The sequence below is a fragment of the Cibotium barometz genome, chromosome 48 (genome assembly GCF_041138505.1).
Source record: "Cibotium barometz isolate CiBa-2024 chromosome 48, ASM4113850v1, whole genome shotgun sequence".
Taxonomy (NCBI): Eukaryota; Viridiplantae; Streptophyta; class Polypodiopsida; order Cyatheales; family Cibotiaceae; genus Cibotium; species Cibotium barometz.
The window spans coordinates 19,545,404-19,567,167 of NC_141093.1; the positions used below are offsets into that span (position 1 = coordinate 19,545,404).

The following is a 21,764-nucleotide window of genomic DNA, read 5'->3' on the forward strand; positions in this document are numbered from 1 at the left end:
GAAAACATTTGTATTGAAAGTTTATTTCTCTTTGAAAGGCGGTTGATATTTAAGCTTGACGATTATACAAATTGTATACCTTAAATTATATATTGTAACATGACAATTACAAATCTTATATATTGTAGCTTGATGATTACAAGAATTATTATATTGTAGCTTATTTTAAGTTTGGAGGGCTTAATGAAAAGTCCTATTGATGTATTTATTTATTTATTATTATTTTGACTTGTTATGGAACAAAACTATTATTAATATTTTAAGGTCATTGTGGTATTTTTGAATTAGTCTTAAGCTATTATAGAAGTAGTAAATAAAGCCCAATATATTAAAGTTAATGAGTTCAAGCCATAAGTGTATGTTGATCGAAGATTTTTATATATTAATTAGAGTTTTGGTTAGGGACCTAATGAGTGGGGACTGTGTGCATGCAGAGAGAGAGATATCTTAACATTCATGGACTTCAGTTATTGTCTGCTAAACAAATAAGTCTTTTAACATCATAGCCAAGTGAGTGGATTGCATATGATCCACATGACTACAAATGCATGAGATGGGGATTGAATGTGTGATTTGAGGATTAGGAGCTGGATGCATAAAGCATGAGAGAGAGAGAGAGAGAGAGAGAGAGAGAGAGAGAGAGAGAGAGAGAGAGAGAGAGCTTTTTCTTGCTTTTCATGGTACTAAGCTGATGTAGTCATTGAAATGAAGGGTCCCCCCCTCTCCTTGTGTTCATGTCACTAAGGTGAGGGTCATTAAAAGAGAAGGTCCCTCCCTCCCTCCTCCCCTCTTCTCTCTCTCTTTCTCTTTGCACAAGAAGAATGTATATCAATCCCTTATATGTGGTAGAGGGGGAGGGTGCCCCTCCCTACTACAAGAGACATAATATCAAGCCTTTCACTAAAGATAGAGACAAATACAACAAAGTTTTCAAGCTTTGCAACTTTTTTTATACACCCCCCCTAAAACACCCTACTTGTTCTTTAGAGACATTTTTTTTTTTTTTTGGTGTGAGGGATTCGAACCCAGGCCATGGCATGCACTATAGTGGTTAAGAAATTTGGGGTTCTAATTTTTTGCAAAAATAGTTAGAGAATTTTGGAAGTAATTTTGACCCGAAAGAAGCGGTGGTCACTCTTTGGTCTACCCCTGTGTATGTTTCGGGTCTTTCTTTCCCAACGCATGCATCGAAGTTTGCTTTGGTCTTCTCATCTCAATCGGATTCTCTCTGCACGTCGGGAGATCCGTCGGAGCTCAACACAATCGCCCTTGCGTTCTTTCCCCGAGCTTTCTACAGAAACACAGGAGACATGAAGTTTTTCTAGGGTTTTTGTCTGCAACATCACAGAGGAAAGCTTCCACTGATCGCTTCCAGCCTGCCGCTGTGCAGTGGAGATGAAGCTTTTCTAGGTCCTTCTTTCTGTAGCAACACACAGGCGGCGAAGCTTCTCTGGTTTTTCTTTGTGCTGCTTCCTGGAGAGACGCAAACTGCTTTCTGCAAAGCAGAGAGGAGAGGAAGATTTATTTCCTTTAGGGTTTGTTTCTCCCGATGAAGGTCTTTTAGGGTTTGGTTTCTGCACTTTTACGGGGGCGGAGATGGAGCTTATATAGGGTTTGTTTCTGCTCTTTCTGAACAACAGAGGGGAGATGAAGCTTCTCTGATGCCAAATCTTGCCCTCTGTACGACACACTTATTTTAACATGGGAGCAGTAACCTCGTCTGTAGCAGCCAGATTCGCTTTTTTCCCACCCACTCCACCCTCATATCGTGTTGTGAAGGACGATGCCACAGGCAAATTGAAGCTTTCTGATGTGCCTGACCGAGAGAATGTGGACGTCATGTGGCTGAACACCAAAAGGGGCCACAGCATAGTAGCTCTTTATGTCCGCAATCCTTCTGCACGCCTTACCTTACTGTACTCCCACGGCAATGCAGCTGATCTAGGCCAGATGTATGAGCTTTTCGTGGAGCTGAGCGTTCATCTGCGAGTGAATCTGATGGGGTATGTGATTTCTGCCATAATTGCAGGAAACCACCTGCTCTGTTTGGAGATGGAAATGCATTCTTTGTGTCCTGGATCTACATGTCATTCGAGTGTCCATGACTTGAAGATCCTCCAGATTTTGTAGTTGATTCTTAGGCAAGAATTTGCAGCAGTAGTTAACAGAAAGAAATCATCCATACAAGCTCATGTACCCATTTTAAACGTGATCTATGCATGTGTGGAATATAATGACGTGCTATTTCAGAGTTTCGTCCCTTCAATAAGATAAATTGTCAATGTTTTCCAGATGATTTAAGGCTCTCCAGAAAGCGTAACTTTTAATTAACAACTTTGTAAGTCCAATATAACACCCTTGAGACAAATTCTGATCCTTTTGTTCTTTCCAGCAACAACAATTTCTATAAAATTTTTCTAGTTGCATGTGCCTTTGCATATTCAGCGTTAAAGCCCAGGGTCCAGTTGATTAGGGTGGGGCATATGTTCTTCATCCCATACCTATTATACACGTAAGCTCTTAAGCAACCACCTTGGGTCCTAGCAATAATCATGGGATGCAAATGCACTGAATACACGAAGGCTCCTGTTTTACAGCATTGAGTCTGAAGATGGATCCCCCCCCGTCTAGGTATTCTTTTATTATTGAACTTTGATACAACACTTTGTGGAAGCATGGCAACTCTTGTTGCCTAAAGCCTTGGCACTCCCTTGGATGTGGGAACCGCGGTCTTCTCTTTTCCATTGAGTGTCGTCCCTAGCCATGACGAGGACTGTGACTCCAGCAGGGCAATTGGTGTTTTGGTAGGCACTACTTTTTTGACTTTCTAGAAATAAAAGCATGCAAAAAGCCATCTATTCTTGCCAAATTTAGACTTTGCTTTTGTTTTTACCAAAGCCCGAAAACTCAAGCTTGGATTGCAAAGTACTGGCCTTCTGCACACAAGGTCCACTTGGAAGCCCAACACGTGTGCTGTCCATACATGCAGCTACAACCCACTTGGACCTAAGTACCCGACTGCCTTTTTTGAGTCCTTTCACAAGTGCAAAAGCAGCTGCACGTTTGGTTTCAGCCTGTTTCTCCTCTGCCTGCCATCTATACAACAAATAACCATTTCAGTCCCTCTTGGAGCTGCTCGTACAGCCTCAACTTTCTGCCCACAGCCTTGTAGGCAGCTTGATACACATCACAAAGCCTATCCATACAGCAGCATGGCTTCTTGCTCTGCTGGTCACCTCTCTCTCAAAAAATTTCCGCCACCGGAAACCAGCTCTTCCTCAAGTAACAACGTCCAATAGTCTCCAGTCTGGCACTATTGTAAATGTTTCATCTTCTAGTGGCATAGAAGATATTTCTTTTTTGTTTCATTTTTCGGACTACAGATTTAACATAAAACCTTAATGGTCTTGATTTATGTATTGGGTCTCATAGGCAATTTTGGCCTTTTGCAGACATTAATAGAGATTTCTTTCTTTCTTTCTCTCTCTTGCCACCTGCCAACGTATGGATGGAGTAGCTCAATGCTTTTTGCCATTTGCAAAAAGTGGTCAAAACATGTCTAAATTGTTCAAGTTTGATCAAAAAGCAGTTGTGAAGCCTGGTCAACCTTGGCCAACTATAGTGAAACTTAAATTGATCCAAACTATTGAAGTGTGGTCCAAAATAGCTCAAAATTGCCCAAATCTGAGGGGAGCGTACATGACACTTTGCAATCTCACGGGTCAATGCATGGCTTCAAGAACAGATGCCAACTCTCTAATGTTGGAAAAAAAATCCTCGTGAAGTTTGCTTTTTCTTTCTTTTTATTTGTGGGATTAAAATAGAAAACACTAACCAGAAGCCTCCATTGCTTTTTGGGTTTGAAAGAGTACAACATGCTCCCGCTTTAATAAGGTTCCACATTGACATACTTGTACTAAGTACATCGTTAGGTTGTTTGTTGGATGAGCATTGAGCATGTCGTGAGCCTAGTCCAGGGACAAGTTGCCGGTGCCATGAGGTTTAGGTCATAGGTGCGCCAATGAGAGTGTGTTATACCATAGCATGGTTAGCAGTGTGGGCAAACTATAGGTCACCCACATAACAAGGAAAAGTTGGGTACAGTAGCTAGGCATTGGGTGTTACATGCAGGGAAGCTCTCTGTCTTCTTTCAGCCCTAAGCACCTTTCATAGGAACATCTTGATGAAAAACTCAAAGAAGAGATGGAGAGAGAGAGAGCTGCATTTTCAGTATATTCATGTAGTACATAAAGGTACATGTTTCTGGAAGCTATAGGCATGCCCCAAAGAGGTGGAAAACCCTATCCTACCTATCCTACTCAAAGAAGAGAAGAGAGAGAGAGAGAGCTGCATTTTCAGTATATTCATGTAGTACATAAAGGTACATGTTTCTGGAAGCTATAGGCATGCCCCAAAGAGGTGGAAAACCCTATCCTACCTATCTGCACTTGTGAGGTGTCATATGATCTTCTAGGAGTCAAGCGATGCCTTTTATAGGGCCCTTGAAGGGATAGCGAATTGGGCGGCTTGCTGTCGGCGAGTTCCATGGACATGCAATAATGATCTTACTACTATTGCTGACACCATTTGAAAGGTACTCCATCTGCTGGCCAACAGGATCTTGTTCCACACACCATGCCTTCCATGCATGTGACAGCTGCAAATGCTGGCAAATCAGGGATTAGCCATGCCCATGTGCATGCACATGACATCCCCTTCTGCTAAATTTGATGACGGGATTCCAACTTCTGACCCTGGATGACTGTCATCATCCTTTGTCTTCACATATGGTCTCCCATTTTTGTCATCCTTCCCTTCTTGGAAACCTTTTCAGTGAAAACCTTGCCTTAGGTCTCTGATTCCACTCCCAAGTCTGGTGAAGATCTGTGCATGTGTTCCACTTGTCCCTTGGCCCTTCATGCCCTGTCCCTTAGCATTTTCTTTTGTCTTCTTTTCGTGAGTATTGAGTTTGGCATCCTCACTCCACCCGTTGGATGATCAACATCCCTTGGAACCGTTTTCTTGAAAGCCTTTCCTTGTATTCCCCAAGTGGCATCTGACTCACAAGGTTGCCATTCCCCTTGGGTCTTGTGGAACACCACCAACCAACGTCTTGGAAACTTCTTCCATGTCTTGTGTTACTATCCTTGGACTGTGCACCTTCATGTGGGACACTATCAATGCTTAGCCTTGTTGAGCTTGTTGCTTTGATACCAATGTTATATGCGCGGAAGCTTTGTGTCTTCTTTCAACCCTAAACACCTTTCATAGGAACATCTTGATGCAAAATGCAAAGAGATGTAGAGAAGAGAGAGAGAGAGAGCTGTATTTTCACTACAATCATATAGTACAAAAAGGTACATATTTCTGGCAGCCATAGGCATGCCCAAAAGGGTGGAACCTATCTACAGTGGCCTAACACTTGTGAGGTGTCAGATGATCTACTAGGAGTCAAGCAATCCCTTTTATAGGCCCTTGAAGGGATTGTGAACTAGCGGACCTGCTGTCGACTAGTTCCATGGTCATGCAATAATCATCTTGCTGGCAACACCATCTAATAGGTACTCCATCTGTTGGCTGACAGGATCCTATTCCACACACCATGCCTTCCATGCCTGTGATAGTTGCTACTGCTCCAAATCATAATGTTTTATTTGTTGCAAATCAAGGATTAGCCTAGGATTAGCCATGCCCATGTGCATGCACATGACATTGGGCATCCCATTGGCAGTTTGGGCAATCCTTTTGTAAGTTGAGCAGCCTATGTTGGGCCAGCCAGCCTTGGGTGCCCAATCATGTGAATAAAAACCTTAATACCGTAGTTGCATGCAACGGAAACGACAATGAAAACGGATGTTGCATCAAAGTGGAAATGGCTTGAAACTAGGAAACAAAAACGGCCATGAATTGACACTCCTTCAACATTTTATGATAGCTATAAATTGAATGATGAAAAAAGGTAAAGAGAAATAGAGGGGAAACTTAGATCATAATTTGAAAGAGATAATGTGGAAAATTGGGAGGAATAAAAAATTAGCTTGGAAAATGAGTGGGAAAAATCTTTGGGTAAGGGAAATAGAGCCCCCAAAGAAATGGAATTTTTGCAATTTTTGCTAGGAAACGTGTGTTCCTGTTACTATGCTCAATACTAAGGTTAATTATCAACAAATTCGAGCCCACAATTTTATCAATGTAGTTGATGTTGTATATTTCGGAGTCTAGTAAGTGTTAAATATTAATAGTGATTAATGTGGGAATAAACAAGTGCTTGAAAGAATGGCTGTAAAACAGAAAAAACAGCAAATAGATCTTGCAAAGAAGCACATGTGCGAAAGAACAGAAGTAGAAAACTTGTTATCTGCTAAAGTAGTGTACAAAAGGTGCTGGACCTGGGATGGTAAACTGGTCCTATGTGAGCCCAGTCCGGGACGAGTCAGCCAGGGATCCATCCCAGTCGTCCGAGGTCAGGTGTGCATTGTCCTGCACATGAGTCCAAGGTCAGGTGTGCACTGTCTTGCACATGAAACAGTGCCAGTCTGCGCTATGAGTCTCCCTCTGGAATGATGTCAGTGTTTTTGTGTATCTGGTATGGTACTGGATGCCAGATCATTGTGTAGACAAGTTAGGGTTTGCTTATAGGAAAGGGGCCAGCTCATAGGGCTACCCCAAGTACTTGTGTGGGTATGGGGACAGTGTAAAACCACCCCCGTGAGGGCCAGGAAGGCCCTGGCTGTACCCATCAGCCATGAATAGGCCATGGAGGGGCTGTAGGACAGCCCTAGGGGTAGGCCATGGGAAGCATACAGGTGGTACAGCCTATTTATGGCTGTAAGGGCAAGAATGGGGCAGCCCATACAGGCTGCCTAGGCTCCAAACAGCCTGTAAACAGGGATAGAACTGTTAGAAATACAGGCGTCTAGTGCCTAGCCATCAAGGAAGAGATGCGCAACAATTTATGGAATTTATCGCATTAATGCTGAATAATAGGTCGTGGGCTGATTATTGACAGCCGCTTGGATTTATAGCTCGCCGACTGCCTTTTATCGGTAGTATAAATAGTGGAGGCCCCAACCCATTGTGTTATCTCATAATTCACCGGCAGCCCAGCTAGGGCACCAGGCTTGAGTGTTACAGATATGTTCCAGCAGATGATGCGAGCAATTGCAGACCAGACAACCAAGTTGGAAGAGCAAAAGGCGCAGTTCTTGGCTCTAGAAGAGCGTACCCGTTCTCCAGCGTCGCGTTTTCCATCTCCTCCTCCCTCTCCTTCCGTATCCTCGATTCTAGATCCTCGACACAGGGACCCTCTTGCGGGGTCACGACCGCAACCGAGCTCTTTGCTTGAGTTGCAGATGCGTGCATTGGAGATCCGACAACGTGCGGCATAAGCCATGCGACGCGTGGAACACGAGCGTTACCTAGCAGCTTTGGACGCCAGATCGACACTGGCGGCGCCCTCGAATCATTTTCTCGAGAAAATGAATTTTACTAAGTATAATGGTGAACTCGACCTCACAACTCTCTATTCATGGCTGCATCTGTTTGAAGCTTACTTTGCCGTAGTTAGAAAGACAGATACTGATGACAGAGTGATCTTAGCTAGTTGGTACTTGGAAGGTGAGGCCATTCCTTGGTGGACTTAGTGGGCTCATGCCCACACCAGATTAGGTATGGCAGCTTATGTGTGGGACGAGTTTGTCCGCAGCCTTAAGCAGCGGTTTCTACCGCCCCACTACCTTGAGCGACTCGAAGATGAGTTCAGGGGAGCGCGGTTAAACGCGCAACCAGTCCTTCGGTTTGCCAATAGAATTTCAACTTTATGTTTGCAATTAGGCTTATCTGATTTCGGACAAGAAAGGGCAGTTTTTGTATTCCACCTTTGGAATCAAAATCTGATAAAGTCAGAGAGGGCGATCGTGATGGCAAAGGTGGTGTGGATGAGGTGATGTGCATGCGTTGATTGTCTCCCAAAGTATGATCTTGAACAGGATTCTCCACTGAGTAAGAAATCCCATTCCCTATGTGGTCCAGATCAGAGTTTGGAGAAGCATCTTTTGGTGAGAAGAATTGGTCCTTAGGGAGTGCGGGCAGACGATTCATGCTGTGTGCTCTCGAGGTCTTCAATCATTTTTCTCACGATAGCTTTGATACCATGTGAGGGCAAAAGGCCGGAAGGACCAGATATACGAGAGATCAGAGTATAACCACACAGCATGAAATATGTGAGTGAATATATATAAAAGGGTGAGTGCAGATATGTACAAGAGCCCTCATATGAGAGGTGACTGAGAGCAGAAAGAAGACTAGTGCTGAAGCAGAGAAGACGTCGGAGCTGAAGCACGGTCGATGACGAAGGCTCGCGTCGATGTGAGGCAAAGCACTCCTAGGTGATAGTGGCAGCGGAAAAAGGTAACGTTGATGACGATGATGGTGGTGCAGTCTCTGATGACACGGGTGCTGCGTACCTGAAGCTGAGGGGGCTGCTGTCTTGATGTAGAGGGGGCTGCTGTCCCGAAGTAGCAAAGGGGGCTGCTGTCCCAAGGGCTGTGCCAAAACGCACAAGATTTGCTAAAGGTAGCACGGATGTGAGCCCTGATGTATGCGCTGAAGAAGGCTGAGATAAACGCTGATATAAACCTTGACATAAGCCTGATGTAAGCTTAGATGTGGGCTGATGTATGCTAAAACCGGTCTATGGACACATAAAGCTGTAATTCATTCACAAATAACCTGGACTTACTCGGACACACAATCACTGAATCCTCGCTCCCTCGCTCAACAACACATTGGCCCCGAAGTCCGGCGCCCCTTGCGGTATTTCTTTATTGTTAAAAAGTTGGAAAATACAAAGCACGAGTGCAACAGAGCACTCTACTGGCACCAGCTGAGTTTTACAAATTCTGGGAGAAATTTGCCAGCATAATTGCACTAAAACTGTTCCATAACATCTCAGAATGAGTCCCAACTGACAGGCTCACTTCCATAGGCATCAGACTACCCAATGGAGTCCAAAACATCACAATTCAGCTTGCTGTAATTTTCTGCACAGACCTGTTTTCAGCCCAAATTAACCCTTGTACTGTCCTGGAAGACTTAAGCAAAGTCCTACTGCATTCTGGCATCAACCGGGCAACATAACAGCCCAAAAACAGCACCTAAACAGTGCTGAAACAGCGTTGTATTGAAGAGGTTATTACCCTCTTCCGTCCCTGCTTTGGTGTAGGAACTAACTACACCGGTTCCTGTTCAAGGAGGCAACTAGCCTTTGCATATAAGCATGAAATTCACACAACTGTACCTGATTTTATCTGATGAGAGCATTACCATAGTCTGCAAGAGAAAGAGAGAGAGAGAGAGGCTGTGGCGAGTAAGCTCAACCCTCAATACATGAGTTGCAGGGCAAGGGAGTGCACCACAATAGCTCTTAACCTGCAACAATCCACCATAATGGCTGCAAATGTGTCAGAATATGCAGCGGAAATGATATCCAAACTTGGGTAGACAAGAGCAAGTAGATTGCAAAAAATAATCAGCACAAGAAACACAGAGAGATGTGTGTAAACTCTTCTCTATACACAAGATCCCGAAGATACTGAATGAGAAAGTGGAGGAGGATGGGGGGCAATATATACAAGCCCATGAGGGCAGTCGGCCAGCACTGGAAAGGGCCCACGACTGAGCAAAACTCCCACGACTGCTGAATATAGCAGTCGGCCAGCATCTGATGCCCCATGCCTGGACAGAACAAGTCGGCCAGCACTCAGACAGCCTACGACTGATACAGATGCAGTCGGCCAGCTTCAGAGTGCTCTTGGCATCAACTGGCAGCCCTCCAGCCACTAGAAAAAAATGGGAAAAATAGGGAAAAAATACGGGGAGTGTGGAAAAATGATATACGGGCGGGCACACCCACAACAGAGGCCCTGGTGTATACAAATAGACAGGAGATGACTTCTAACACCCCCTCTCAGCTCCTGGCTGTGTAACCGACCCCAGGGAGCTAGAGTGCCGCCTGAGCGTAGCCTGAGGTAGAGACTTCGTGAAGAGGTCCGCCGCATTGTCCTCCGTCGAACAATCAAGTAGCAAGATGTCACCCGCCAAGATCTTCTCACGAACAAAGTGATACTGTATCTCTATATGCTTGGTCCGGGCATGGAAAACCGGGTTCCGAGCAATAGCTATACAACTCTGGTTATCACACTGGATGACTGTGGGCTCCCTCTGTGGAAACCCCATCTCGCCAAGCAGCCTCCGCAGCCATACAACCTCACAAGCAGCACCACAAGCAGCCCGATACTCTGCCTCTGTCGAAGAAAGGGCAATAGTTGGCTGCTTCTTGCTGCTCCAAGAAACCGCTCCTGAGCCGAGGGTAAAAGTGTATCCTGAAGTAGATCTCCTCGTGTCTGGATCTCCTCCCCAATCTGAGTCACTCCAACCTTGGAGCTTGACTCCATTCCCTCCTGTGTAAAAGAGTCCCAGATCCTTCGTACTCTGCAGATACCGCAAGATCCGCAATCCTGCGTCCCAATGAGTCTTCAATGGCGTCTGCAAAAAAGAGCTCAACAGCCCCACGGAGAAGCTCAAGTCCAATCTGGTGTTCAGCAACCAGATCAATGAACCAACCAGCTTCCGGTACTGCGAGGCATCAACTGGCTCACAAGGATCTGTAACGGTTAACTTTGTGTTCGGGTCCATCGGCGAAGTAATAGGCTTGCAGTTCTCCATCCCAAAGGCCTCAAGCAACTCATGAACATACCGCTGCTGAGAGACAAAAAACCCCCTCTGGGTCTTCCAGATCTCCAATCCCAAGAAGAAGTGGAGTAAGCCTAAGTCGGTCATCTCAAACTCCTTTGACAAGGCAGCCTTCGTCACTCCAATGTGCTCCACATGACCGCCGGTGAGAATGAGATCATCCACATAAAGGATGATGAGTGTGACCATGCCGCGTTCTCGAAAGAGATACAGGTTCGGATCTGCAACCGATCTCTGGAATCCAGTCCGGATAAAGAAGGAATCAATCTTCTGATTCCAAGCCCGCGGAGCCTGCTTAAGACCATACAAGGCCTTACGTAACCTGTAAACCATCCCTTCCGATCCTGGAACAATGAAGCCTGGAGGCTGCCCAACGTACACCTCCTCCTGCAGGTCACCATTAAGGAACGCCGATTTTACATCCATCTGGTACACGGGCCACCTCTGAGAAGAAGCAAGGGCAAGAACGGTCCGAATCGTGGTCATCCGCGCTGTCGGTGCAAAGGTATCCTCGTAGTCGATGCCTGGCCGCTGAGCATAACCCTTAGCCACGAGCCTGGCTTTGTGTTTGTCCACCGACCCATCAGCCGCGTACTTGGTCTTAAAGACCCATTTGACACCAATGACTGACCGCTTCGACGGCCTCGGTACCAACTCCCAAGTGTTGTTCTTCTCGATGGCGTCAAGTTCCACCTGCATGGCTTCCCTCCAAGTATCCTGTGAAAGGGCTTCCTTTACGGAAGTGGGCTCTTTATCCCGCATGATACGAGACATAAGAGCATAGTTCACCTGAAGAAGCTCCGCCGTGTTGCTTTTATCTCGAACTCGATGTGATCTTCGAGGGCCGTCCTCTGTGGTCCACTCGGAGGGTAGCTCCGTGACACCTGACTCCCGAAGGGTGTCCATCAACCACCTAGGTACTCGAACAGATCGTGGAGCCTCCTGTGGTCGCGGGGGCTCAACTCCAGCTGCGGGCTCAACCTCCTGTGATGACTGAGGTGGATCAACTGGAGTGGTAGACCAGGAATCATCATCAGACTCTGGATCTCCAAGAAGTGGCGGCTCCTCGACAGTGGAAGCTGGAACATGCTCGTCAAAGACCACATCCCGGCTAACAACAATCTCGTTCCTCTCTGGATCATACAACCTGTATCCCTTGGAAAGAGAGTTATACCCCACAAATACCAGTTTGCGGGACTTGGAGTCAAGCTTCCCCCTCTGCTTCTTCGGAATATGTACATACGCGTCACTCCCAAAGACACGGAAGTGCGAGACATCGGGTTTCCTGCCAAAATATGCCTCAAATGGAGTCATATGGGGTACAGAAGTCATCGGAGAGCGGTTAATGGTATGGACAGCTGTTGCCACAGCCTCACCCCAAAGGGGACGAGGAAGATCTCGATGCTCCAGCATGGTCCTCGCCATCTCAACCACAGTCTTGTTCTTACGTTCAACAACTCCATTCTCCGAAGGCGATCCGGTATTGGCCAATTCCCTCTTGATGCCATGATCTGCACAAAACTGAAAGAATACAGTCGAGGAGAATTCCCCTCCTTTGTCAGCCCTGAGAGTCTTGACCTGAAATCCAGACTCTTTCTCCACCATCACGTGCCAATCCTTGAACCGAGCAAAAGCTTGGTCCTTCTGTGAAAGAAAGTAGACCCACGTGAATCTGGTACAATCATCAACAAGCAGCATGAAGTAGAGAGATCCTCCCAAGGATGGTATCTGCTATGGTCCACACAAGTCAGTGTGAATCAACTCCAAAGGTTTCGAAGCCCGCCTGGAAGCCTGCTTCGGAAAGGATTCCCTGTGCTGCTTACCACGTATGCAAGAACTGTAGCGTCCTTGCCTACTACCAACATCTGGCAAGCCAACCACCATCTGGTCCCGGAAGGCGCGCCGCAAAGCATCCACATTTAAGTGGCCAAAACGAAAGTGCCACAAATCTCCGACCTGAGAGCGTGTCAGTGAGGAGAGTGCAGAGAGCTTGTAGATGCCGTTCTCCACACCGCCTTCCCAAACAACTTTGCCCGTCTCACGGTCCCTTAGAGCAACTGAATGCTCCTCAAATTCCACCCGAAAGCCAGTCTTGCATACCTCATGCACTGACAAAAGATGAAAGCCCAGAGCAGGGACATAAAGAACACGGGAAGCATGCTTGCTCCCCTTGCCGTCGGGAATGATCTCCATCCGGCCCTCACTATAAATCGGAATAGTGGAGTTATCGCCAATAAAGATACGACCTGACTGCCGTTTCAGATCCAAGAAGAAGTCACGGGATGGAGTCGTGTGCCTGGAAGCACCACTGTCGAGAATCCATTCCCGGGTATCCTTCGCGGTGAAGCCAACTGCCTCCTCGCTCGAAGACGATGAATCATCGGAGTCCACCATCTCCAAGTGCACAAATGCCGGAGTCTTCGCAGCTGAGGCTGAGGAATCAGCACTCTTCCCTGTCCGCTTAGGGCACTTCCTCCAGTAGTGGCCTTTCTCGCCACAATCATTACACGATCTTTCGGCCTTCAGCTTCTCTCGTTCTGGATCAGGCTTCTTCTCGGAAGACTTATCTGGAGAAGCCTTCCCTTTGCCCTTGTTGGTATTACGGCCTTTCGACCGTTGGCCAGTTAAGGCCTCCGAACCTCTGCCGTGAGGAGGGTTCGTGTTACGTTCCTCCTGGTCCAGGACCATTGGCACAAGCTCCTCCCAAGTAATGGTGCTGAGCCTGCCACTAGTGATCAACGAGGAATAGAAAGCGGAATACTGACCAGGCAAGTGGGAAAGTAATGTGATGGCCATATCTTCGGACGATATCTCTTTCCCAGCTTGAAGGACTTCCTGCTGAAGGGCCTGCAGCTTGTTAATGTGTTCCCGCATCGTCGAAGACTTTGCAGGGTTCATAACCCGCATCTGCACTTCCAAGGATATCCGCTTCATGGGTGACACCCTGTTGTACAAAGAAGCCAAGTGCTCCCATATGCCTCTCGCCAGCGTCATGTGCTTCACATGGTTGATCACCTGTGGTGTGCAATTGAGGAATATAAACGACCGGACCCTGGCGTTGACACGGTCCCACATTTGTGCCTATGCCTCGCGGTCCTTCCTCGTTGATAAAACTTCCCCTTCCTCAGCTTCCGGCCTTGGCACCCCTTTGATAATAAAATCAGCAAGATCATATGACTCCAGAACTGACTCCATCATGACCTTCTAGATGCCATAATTGGACCCGTCCAACTGCCGATCCACTGGGAACGTGGGGAGAGTCGGAATCTTCACGTGCTTCTCAGCCATCTCGAGTAAATCCGCCATCTCGGAGAGTAACCTGAAAGGGTGGGTGGCTGGGAAAAATCTGAAAATCAGAGAATATGCAAGTGGCTGTCCAGCCCCTCTGCCCGCCTTCCTCTTGCACCTTCACTTCCCGTTCAGCCCGAAACATTCCACCGATCAGCAACCTGTTGCTCCCCCTCTTGCTCAGAAAAACGCCCAAGATCTGCTAGAGCCTAGGGCTCTGATACCATGTCAGAATATGCAGCGGAAATGATATCCAAACTTGGGTAGACAAGAGCAAGTAGACTGCAGAAAATAATCAGCACAAGAAACACAGAGAGATGTGTGTAAACTCTTCTCTATACACAAGATCCCGAAGATACTGAATGAGAAAGTGGAGGAGGATGGGGGGCAATATATACAAGCCCATGAGGGCAGTCGGCCAGCACTGGAAAGGGCCCACGACTGAGCAAAACTCCCACGACTGCTGAATATAGCAGTCGGCCAGCATCTGATGCCCCACGCCTGGACAGAACAAGTCGGCCAGCACTCAGACAGCCCACGACTGATACAGATGCAGTCGGCCAGCTTCAGAGTGCTCCTGGCATCAACTGGCAGCCCTCCAGCCACTAGAAAAAAATGGGAAAAATAGGGAAAAAATACGGGGAGTGTGGAAAAATGATATACGGGCGGGCACACCCACAACAGAGGCCCTGGTGTATACAAATAGACAGGAGATGACTTCTAACAAATGAGCCTCATTCAGCCCAAAATCCCACGCTTCCCCCTTCCCAGTGTGGAAAATGTACATAAATTTGACACTTGGCACATTTTTAAGCCTTTTCCACATGCAATCTTCCAAGCTAAAAATCTCCTGACTAGTTCACACTATCACAACAGTCCTTTGCCAGCTTTTGGTCCCCTTGACATTCTGCACAAACTGATGCGAAGACTTTTCAATTCCGACACTGCCAAAAATAGCAGTTTCCTAGATTTTAGGGATGATGTCATCTACATTCCTTCTGGTCTCCTGACCATCTTTGACCACTATGGTCACTTCAGAATTTGCTTAGAATTCAAGATACATATACATTTCAGTGGCGGCCACTTACTAGTGTAAACCGGCCTATGCCCTCATTCAGGCCATGTCCTGGACGCTGTCATTCATCTTTCAGTGCAGTTCTCAGGCGTAGCCAACCACTGGTCCAAAGTCCCACTGGCTGACCCATTCTGACATTGCAATGGCCCAAGCCCTTCCAAGAGATCGCGGGGGAAAACAACAACAACCAAAGAGAAAGAAAAGAAAAATATATATATTTATAAAGAAATGTAAATAAAGAAAACAACTGCAAAAAGTTTCACCTCCTGGTGACATACCCCCTCTTGAAAGAAGCAAGCGACCTCGATTGCAAGTCCACATGCAAACGGATGACACAGGACGATCACAAGATTCCCCAGGTGATTAGTGTCATCGCATGTATCTCTTGCGAACAGATGACACGGGGCGATGATAGGAATTCCCCACTACCATTTGTGTCATCGCAGGTTCAAGCCTTGCAAATACATGTTTTCGGATGCAACACAGGGCGATAGCACGTGTCCCCGCACTATTAGTGTCACAACACGTATAATCATTCATTGAAGTGTAACAGATACAACTTCAAAGCAGTGAAAGTTCATTCATTGATTAAGTCATTGACAACAAATGTCAAAACTGTACATTGCCAAACACATAATACAAATGTACAGGTCATTCAAAATTCAGGTTCAAAAAGCAGAAATAACTGGGACAGACTCTCCTTTCAGCTTCACATCCAGAACATGAGTCTTGTCCCTATGTACAATTGTGATTTTCCTGTTGAAAGCATCCAACACTGCATGTTTCCTATGACACCATGGAATTCCCAATAGGACATCACATCCTTCCAAGGGCATGATAAGAAACTCCTCTGTGTCGACATAACTCTGTATATGCATGCGAAGTTTGCCAAGTATAGGAGTGACAGGAACTGAATGCCCAGGGCATGCCAAATCAGCCTGTCCAAGTGGTTCCATCTCTTCAGCACGAATTCCCAACTTGGCTGCCAATGCCGGTGAATTAAAGTTGGCTCGAGCACCAGGGTCAAAGAAAATCAGCACTGTAGCATCTCTGATTTTACCCCATGCTCTGCACAATTCTGTTGCATCATCACATGGCTGGTCACCAACCATGTCAGGTATCAATCCTGCACTCGGCATTGTCTTCTTCTTGGGTGGCCCTTGTTTATCCTCCGCATCTTTTGTTGGCTGTTGTGGACATTTTGCAGCCATATGCCCTTTCTGTTCACAGATGAAACATTTCCCAGCTTGCATCAATGCCTTTCTCTCTTCAAATGACTTGCCATACAGTGGTCTCTTCTGTCCTTTGCCTTGAGGTTCCTTCTTCACTGTGCTCTTGAAACCACCTGAACCTCCCTGAAGCAGTGCATTAGCCATGTTTGCATTCTCAATTAGTTGAGTCATGTTGGAAACATTGGTCTTAATACAGTAATCCCTGATCTCTTTGGGCAAACCACAGTAGTACTTCTCTATTTGCTCTGACAATGGCACTGTCCTGTAAGAAGTTACTGGCAAGAGTGCATCCCAAAACTTCTTATTGTACTCTTCCAGATTTGCACAATTAGCTGCATCCAGTTTGTGCCATGCTATCATCACATCCACTTCAAAAGTGTTTGTCAGCCATGCAAAAGAGAACTGCTGCTTGAATTGGACCCATGTAGTAGGTGCCTGTCCTTGCATCAATAGTGAGGTCCACCACTGCAATGCGTTAGCTTTCAAGAAAGTAGCAGCCTTCCGCACCTTAGAAGACTCTGTGAAGTTGTCCTCGGCGGTCACATTGGCCCTGCAAGGAATAAGCATAACAAATTTGCTAAATCTATCAACTATAGTTAAGCACTAAGTATTACACTTACTCGGAGTGGGAGACAGATTTGTGACAAAGTCCATTGAAATATCTTGGAAAGGACCCTCAGAAATTGGCAAGGGTTGTAATAACCCTATCTTCTTTCCACGAGGAGCTCACACCTTTTGCCAAATATCACAGCGTTGTACATATGTAAACACATCTCGCCTCATCTTTGGCCAATAATATTGCCGTTCCAATGTCTCTCGAGTCGAATTCATGCCCCTATAACCACCAGTAATGGCGTCATGGGTATCATGGAGAAGAGCTTCCCTGAACGACTTCATGACACACAGTCGGCCTTTGTAGAAAAGCCAACCATTGTGTATCAGAAAGTGGCATGGTCCTATGGCATCCAATGCCTGTTCCCACTGTGTGTCGAATTCCTGGGAATCTGCGTACTTGTGCTTTATGTCATCTAGTCCTGTACCATCAAGGTCGAGTCTAGTGGTCTGAATCAAAGTCACTTGTCCCTTCCTGCTCAAAGCATCGGCCACTAGATTGGCCTTTCTTGGAAGGTACTCAATCATACCACCGAATTGCTGGAATATCTGGCTCCAGCGGTATTGTCGGTCACTCCATTGTGCACTTGGGATTGTCTGAATCCAGCATAATGCCTGATGGTCCGTGCGAACCTCAAAGTCACGGCCATAAAGAAAATATTTCCAATGTTTCAAGGCCTGTATAACTGCTAGGAGTTCACGATCGTAGACTGAGTAATTTTTCTCTGCGAGTAGTAACTTACGAGAAATGTAAGCTATTGGATGACCATTTTGTTGTAACACACCGCCAATTGCGATGTTACTCGCATCGGTGATCACCTGAAATCGCTCGTCCCACGAGACAAGTGCTAAACAAGGCTCTTTTGATAAAGCCACCTTGAGGTTCTTGAATGCCTCCAACGCTCGTGGAGTCATTCGAATCCGTTGCCTTCTGGTCTTCACACTCTTTAGCAGATCGGTGAGATCCGCCGAGAGGTCAGAAAACTTGTCTATGTGGGTGGAGTATGCCTGGCATATACCCACAAAGGATCTGATGTCATATGCTATCTGAGGTACTTCCCAATTGACAATCTCGGCCACTTTAGCCGGATCAAGTCGAATGCCTTCTGCACTAATTATGTATCCTAGATAATGCACCTGGAACAAATAAAATTCCGACTTCTTCTCATTGACGTAGAGCTGTGTTTATATATATATATATATATATATATATATATATATATATATTCTGTTTTCTAAAAAAAAAAACACCTTTAAACATTAGGGGCTTTAAACTCTTTAAAAAAAAAGTTGAATCTAAAAAAGAAAAACGAAAGCAGCTTATTCAGCGGAATGCTTTTACTGGTTTTTTTTTTTGGTATTAGCGTTGCCGGCGCCTGCCTGCTGCTGTCGCCTGCGTTTCTGTCGGCGCCCCTTCGCTCAGGTGGCCTGTGCCAGCCTATGCCTGGGCTTGGCCGCCTGCGTAGGCTTCTGCTTGGCTGCGTAGGCCTAGGCGCCCGCCAGCCTAGTTGCTTGTGTAGGCTTGGGCGCCTACGTAAGCCTAGGCGCCTGCCAGCATGGCCACCTACGTAGGCCTGGCTGCCTACACGCCTGCACCTACTACTTCTGGTAGCCCACGACCACGCTTAGCCCATCGATCGCATCTCTCGCTCGCTCTCTCTCTCTCGCGTTCAACCAAAAGCGAACATGTTTTTTTTTTTAAAAAAAGTTTTCTTTCATGACTTGTTCATGCGACTGCTTAAACATCTTCAGCCTTCTTCTTGCAAAGCAAAACAACCCTACCAAACCACCTACACCCTCATCATGGGTTCTTTGATGAAAAAGCACATACTATTTGAAAAAACAGCAGCATGCATAAACAAAACAGCAAGCTTCTTGAACACATACCTTACTTCGACCTCATCTTCTCTACCTACCAACTTGCTCGTTCACGAGGCATGCTTTGATACCAGTGTCAAAACCCCAAAGGATCTCCTCGTAGAACGCTCCTGGTTTGAGACTCGAAATCTGCAAACAAACAAATAAACAAGAAGGGGGTGCAGGCCTGACTCACCACCCAACCATGACAGCCGTGGGCAAGCCCACAATATTGGCTGTCCCCACCGAGCCACGAGTTGAGCTAACTAGGTTGATGCACCGACTAACCTCTACCTCGCGGCGTCCCATACCGCCACGAAGCTACCCTCGCGGGCCTCGAGATTGCTGCCGGCCTCGGCTGTGTAAAGCAGGTGCATGTCTGCACTAGATCCAGGCTCCAGACCATAGAGCTCTCACAAATCTCGCGAGACTCTATATGACTAATGACTAACCTTGGCCACCCTTTTATAGGCTCTTGGCCGGTCATTGGGCGTCCACACTTGGGCGCCCGCCCGTCCATACTTGGGCGCCCGCCCGTCCATACTTGGGTGCCCGCCTGTTAGTCTATCCCTAACTCAGCTCGTCAATAAGCCTACCTAGCTCCAAGCTTCCCCAAACCTCGAAGCTAGTCTTGCGTGCGTGTAGCACACGGTAGATACACACTGTGCACATGACAGGCATGCCCCTAGGGCTGTCTATAGTCCTCCCATGGCCTACCCATGGCTGGTGGGTATAGCCAGGACCTTCTTGGCTCTTATGGGGGTGGTTTTACACTGTCCCCATGCCCACACAAGTACTTGGGGTAGCCCTATGGGCTGGCCCCTTTGCTATATGCAAACCCTAACAATCTACACACTGATTTGGCATCCAATACCATACCAAATACACAGAATCACTGACATCATTCCAGAGGGAGACTCACAGCGCGGATTGGCACTATTTCATGTGCAGGACAATGCACACCTGACCTCGGAGGACCAGGATGGAACCATGGTCGACTCGTCCCGGACTGGGCTCACATGGGACCAGTTTACCATCCCAGGTCTTGCACCTTCTGTACAGATATGTCCACGTGGCATCCAAGTGCGGGATGCACGTGACATCAAGTTTAGCAGAAGGGGATGTCATGTGCATGCACATGGGACATGCCTAATCCAAGGCTAATCTTGATAGGTAGCAGATAAACATCTAGGTTAGGGCTTTAGCATGGGTCCAGGTGTACATAGAAGGCTTTTAAGTGGACAAAGATCTTGTCGGCTAGTTTTGGAATGCTTTTGGAGCAGGTCGACAGCATATAGAATTATTTGGGATTTTTTGCTGGCTGGTTGACTGCTGGTCGGCCAATTTCTCGGGCATGCTTGGGCCTATAAAAGGCTTAGCCAAGCAATCACTTGAAATAGCATACTCCCCTATGGAGTGGGGTGTTAGACTAGGGTTTTGTTACTAAGGCGGCGAACTTTGTACCTTTTTTGTACTTTACGAATATACTGAAAATACAGCCATCTCTCTCTCTCTCTCTCTCCCTCTCTCTCTCTCTCTATTCTCTGTCTATGCTGATTGTTCTTGCCTCAGGTGTTCCTATGCAGTGCTTAGGGCTGAAAGAAGACTACCGAGAGCTTCCGAATGTTACACAGTCCTAGGACAAGATCATGCCAAACTGAGTCAAGTGAAGAGCAATGGTAGTACTCGTGGGAGTGGGTGCTGTTGGTGTCCTCGTTATTACTGCGGCAGATGGGCTTGCTTTCTCCTTGCCCTTATCATTCTTCCTCTTCTTCTTCTTCTTCTTCGGGCAAGAGTAGAGTTACAATAGAGACACTGGATAGTGGCTAGCTTGGCACTACATTCTTCATGGTGAGGCGAGGTACTGAGGCTGACTTGTTCTTACCATCCTTGGCCTTGGATTGTCCACCCTTGTCTTTTCCGTGCTGCTAAATCTGGGACTTGGAGTTGGAATGAGTCATACATAGTAGGTGGAGGTGAGAGCCTTAAGGGGCCTAAATGTTTCTATGTTGAAAGCATTTTCTATATCCAGTTTTAATATTGATAGCAAATCAGAATTTCTAAATGATGCTGTGGTGAGCTGTTAACTAGGATGGAACAAACTAGGCTCTTAAATGACGAGCTTTGCAGGAGAAAATGGGCCGAACTTGGGAGGAAAGAGCAAGTGTAGAGTGGCTTTGAAGGTTGAAGGTTGACAAATAGAAACCCATTGTTTGTGTCATCAAATAAAATGACAAATATTACTGGTTCTTAGCTAGGAATGCTACAAAAAATCAAAGGATTACATTTGCAAATGTGTTCAACATAATCTTATGCTTTAGTTTTATACTATACTTAGGTGGCAGATACTGTGCTTGTGTGAGTTTTCCATATGCTCAGAGGGAGGTTCTGACTGCACTAACAATTCTTTACAACACTGGATGTTTTATGCATCAGGGCTGATATAGGAATCGTTTATCTCCTTTTTGCAGGTATGATTATGCTGGTTATGGGCAATCCAGTGGGAAGGTATATATGCATCTTTTGAACTTATGATTCTTAATACAGGCTGAAGTCTTATTACATGCTTTGAAAGTTCTCAGGTCCTTTAGAGAGGCTTAACTTGTATAATTTTTTATAATTGGCAGCCAAACGAATACAATACTTATGCTGATATAGAGGCTGCTTATGAGTGTCTTGAGCGTGATTATGGTGCTAAGCAAGAAGACATAGTTTTATATGGGCAATCTGTTGGGAGTGGACCAACTTTAGATTTGGCGACTCGTCTGACACAATTGAGAGCTGTTGTGCTGCACAGCCCTATCCTATCAGGATTGCGAGTCATGTATCCTGTCAAACGGACATATTGGTTCGATATATACAAGGTGAACCTAGGTTAAATATTCATGTGTTCTGGTGAGGTTAAGCTCATTTCAGCTCAGGTACATGCATTATTTGTCTTGATTAAC

General features: G+C 46.3%; 1 protein-coding gene across 1 annotated transcript in view; it reads left to right on the forward strand.

Annotated features, from left to right (window-relative positions):
* The first annotated feature begins 991 nt into the window (after window positions 1–991).
* LOC147610925 (uncharacterized) overlaps window positions 992–21,764 on the forward strand; it is a 34,567-nt gene continuing 13,794 nt past the window's right edge. Inside the window, exons 1-3 of the mRNA XM_086785585.1 lie at window positions 992–2,003; window positions 21,288–21,324; window positions 21,444–21,680. Coding sequence (XP_086641711.1) covers window positions 1,702–2,003; window positions 21,288–21,324; window positions 21,444–21,680 — 576 coding nt within the window. The 5' untranslated portion in view covers window positions 992–1,701. The remainder of the gene's footprint in view (window positions 2,004–21,287; window positions 21,325–21,443; window positions 21,681–21,764) is intronic.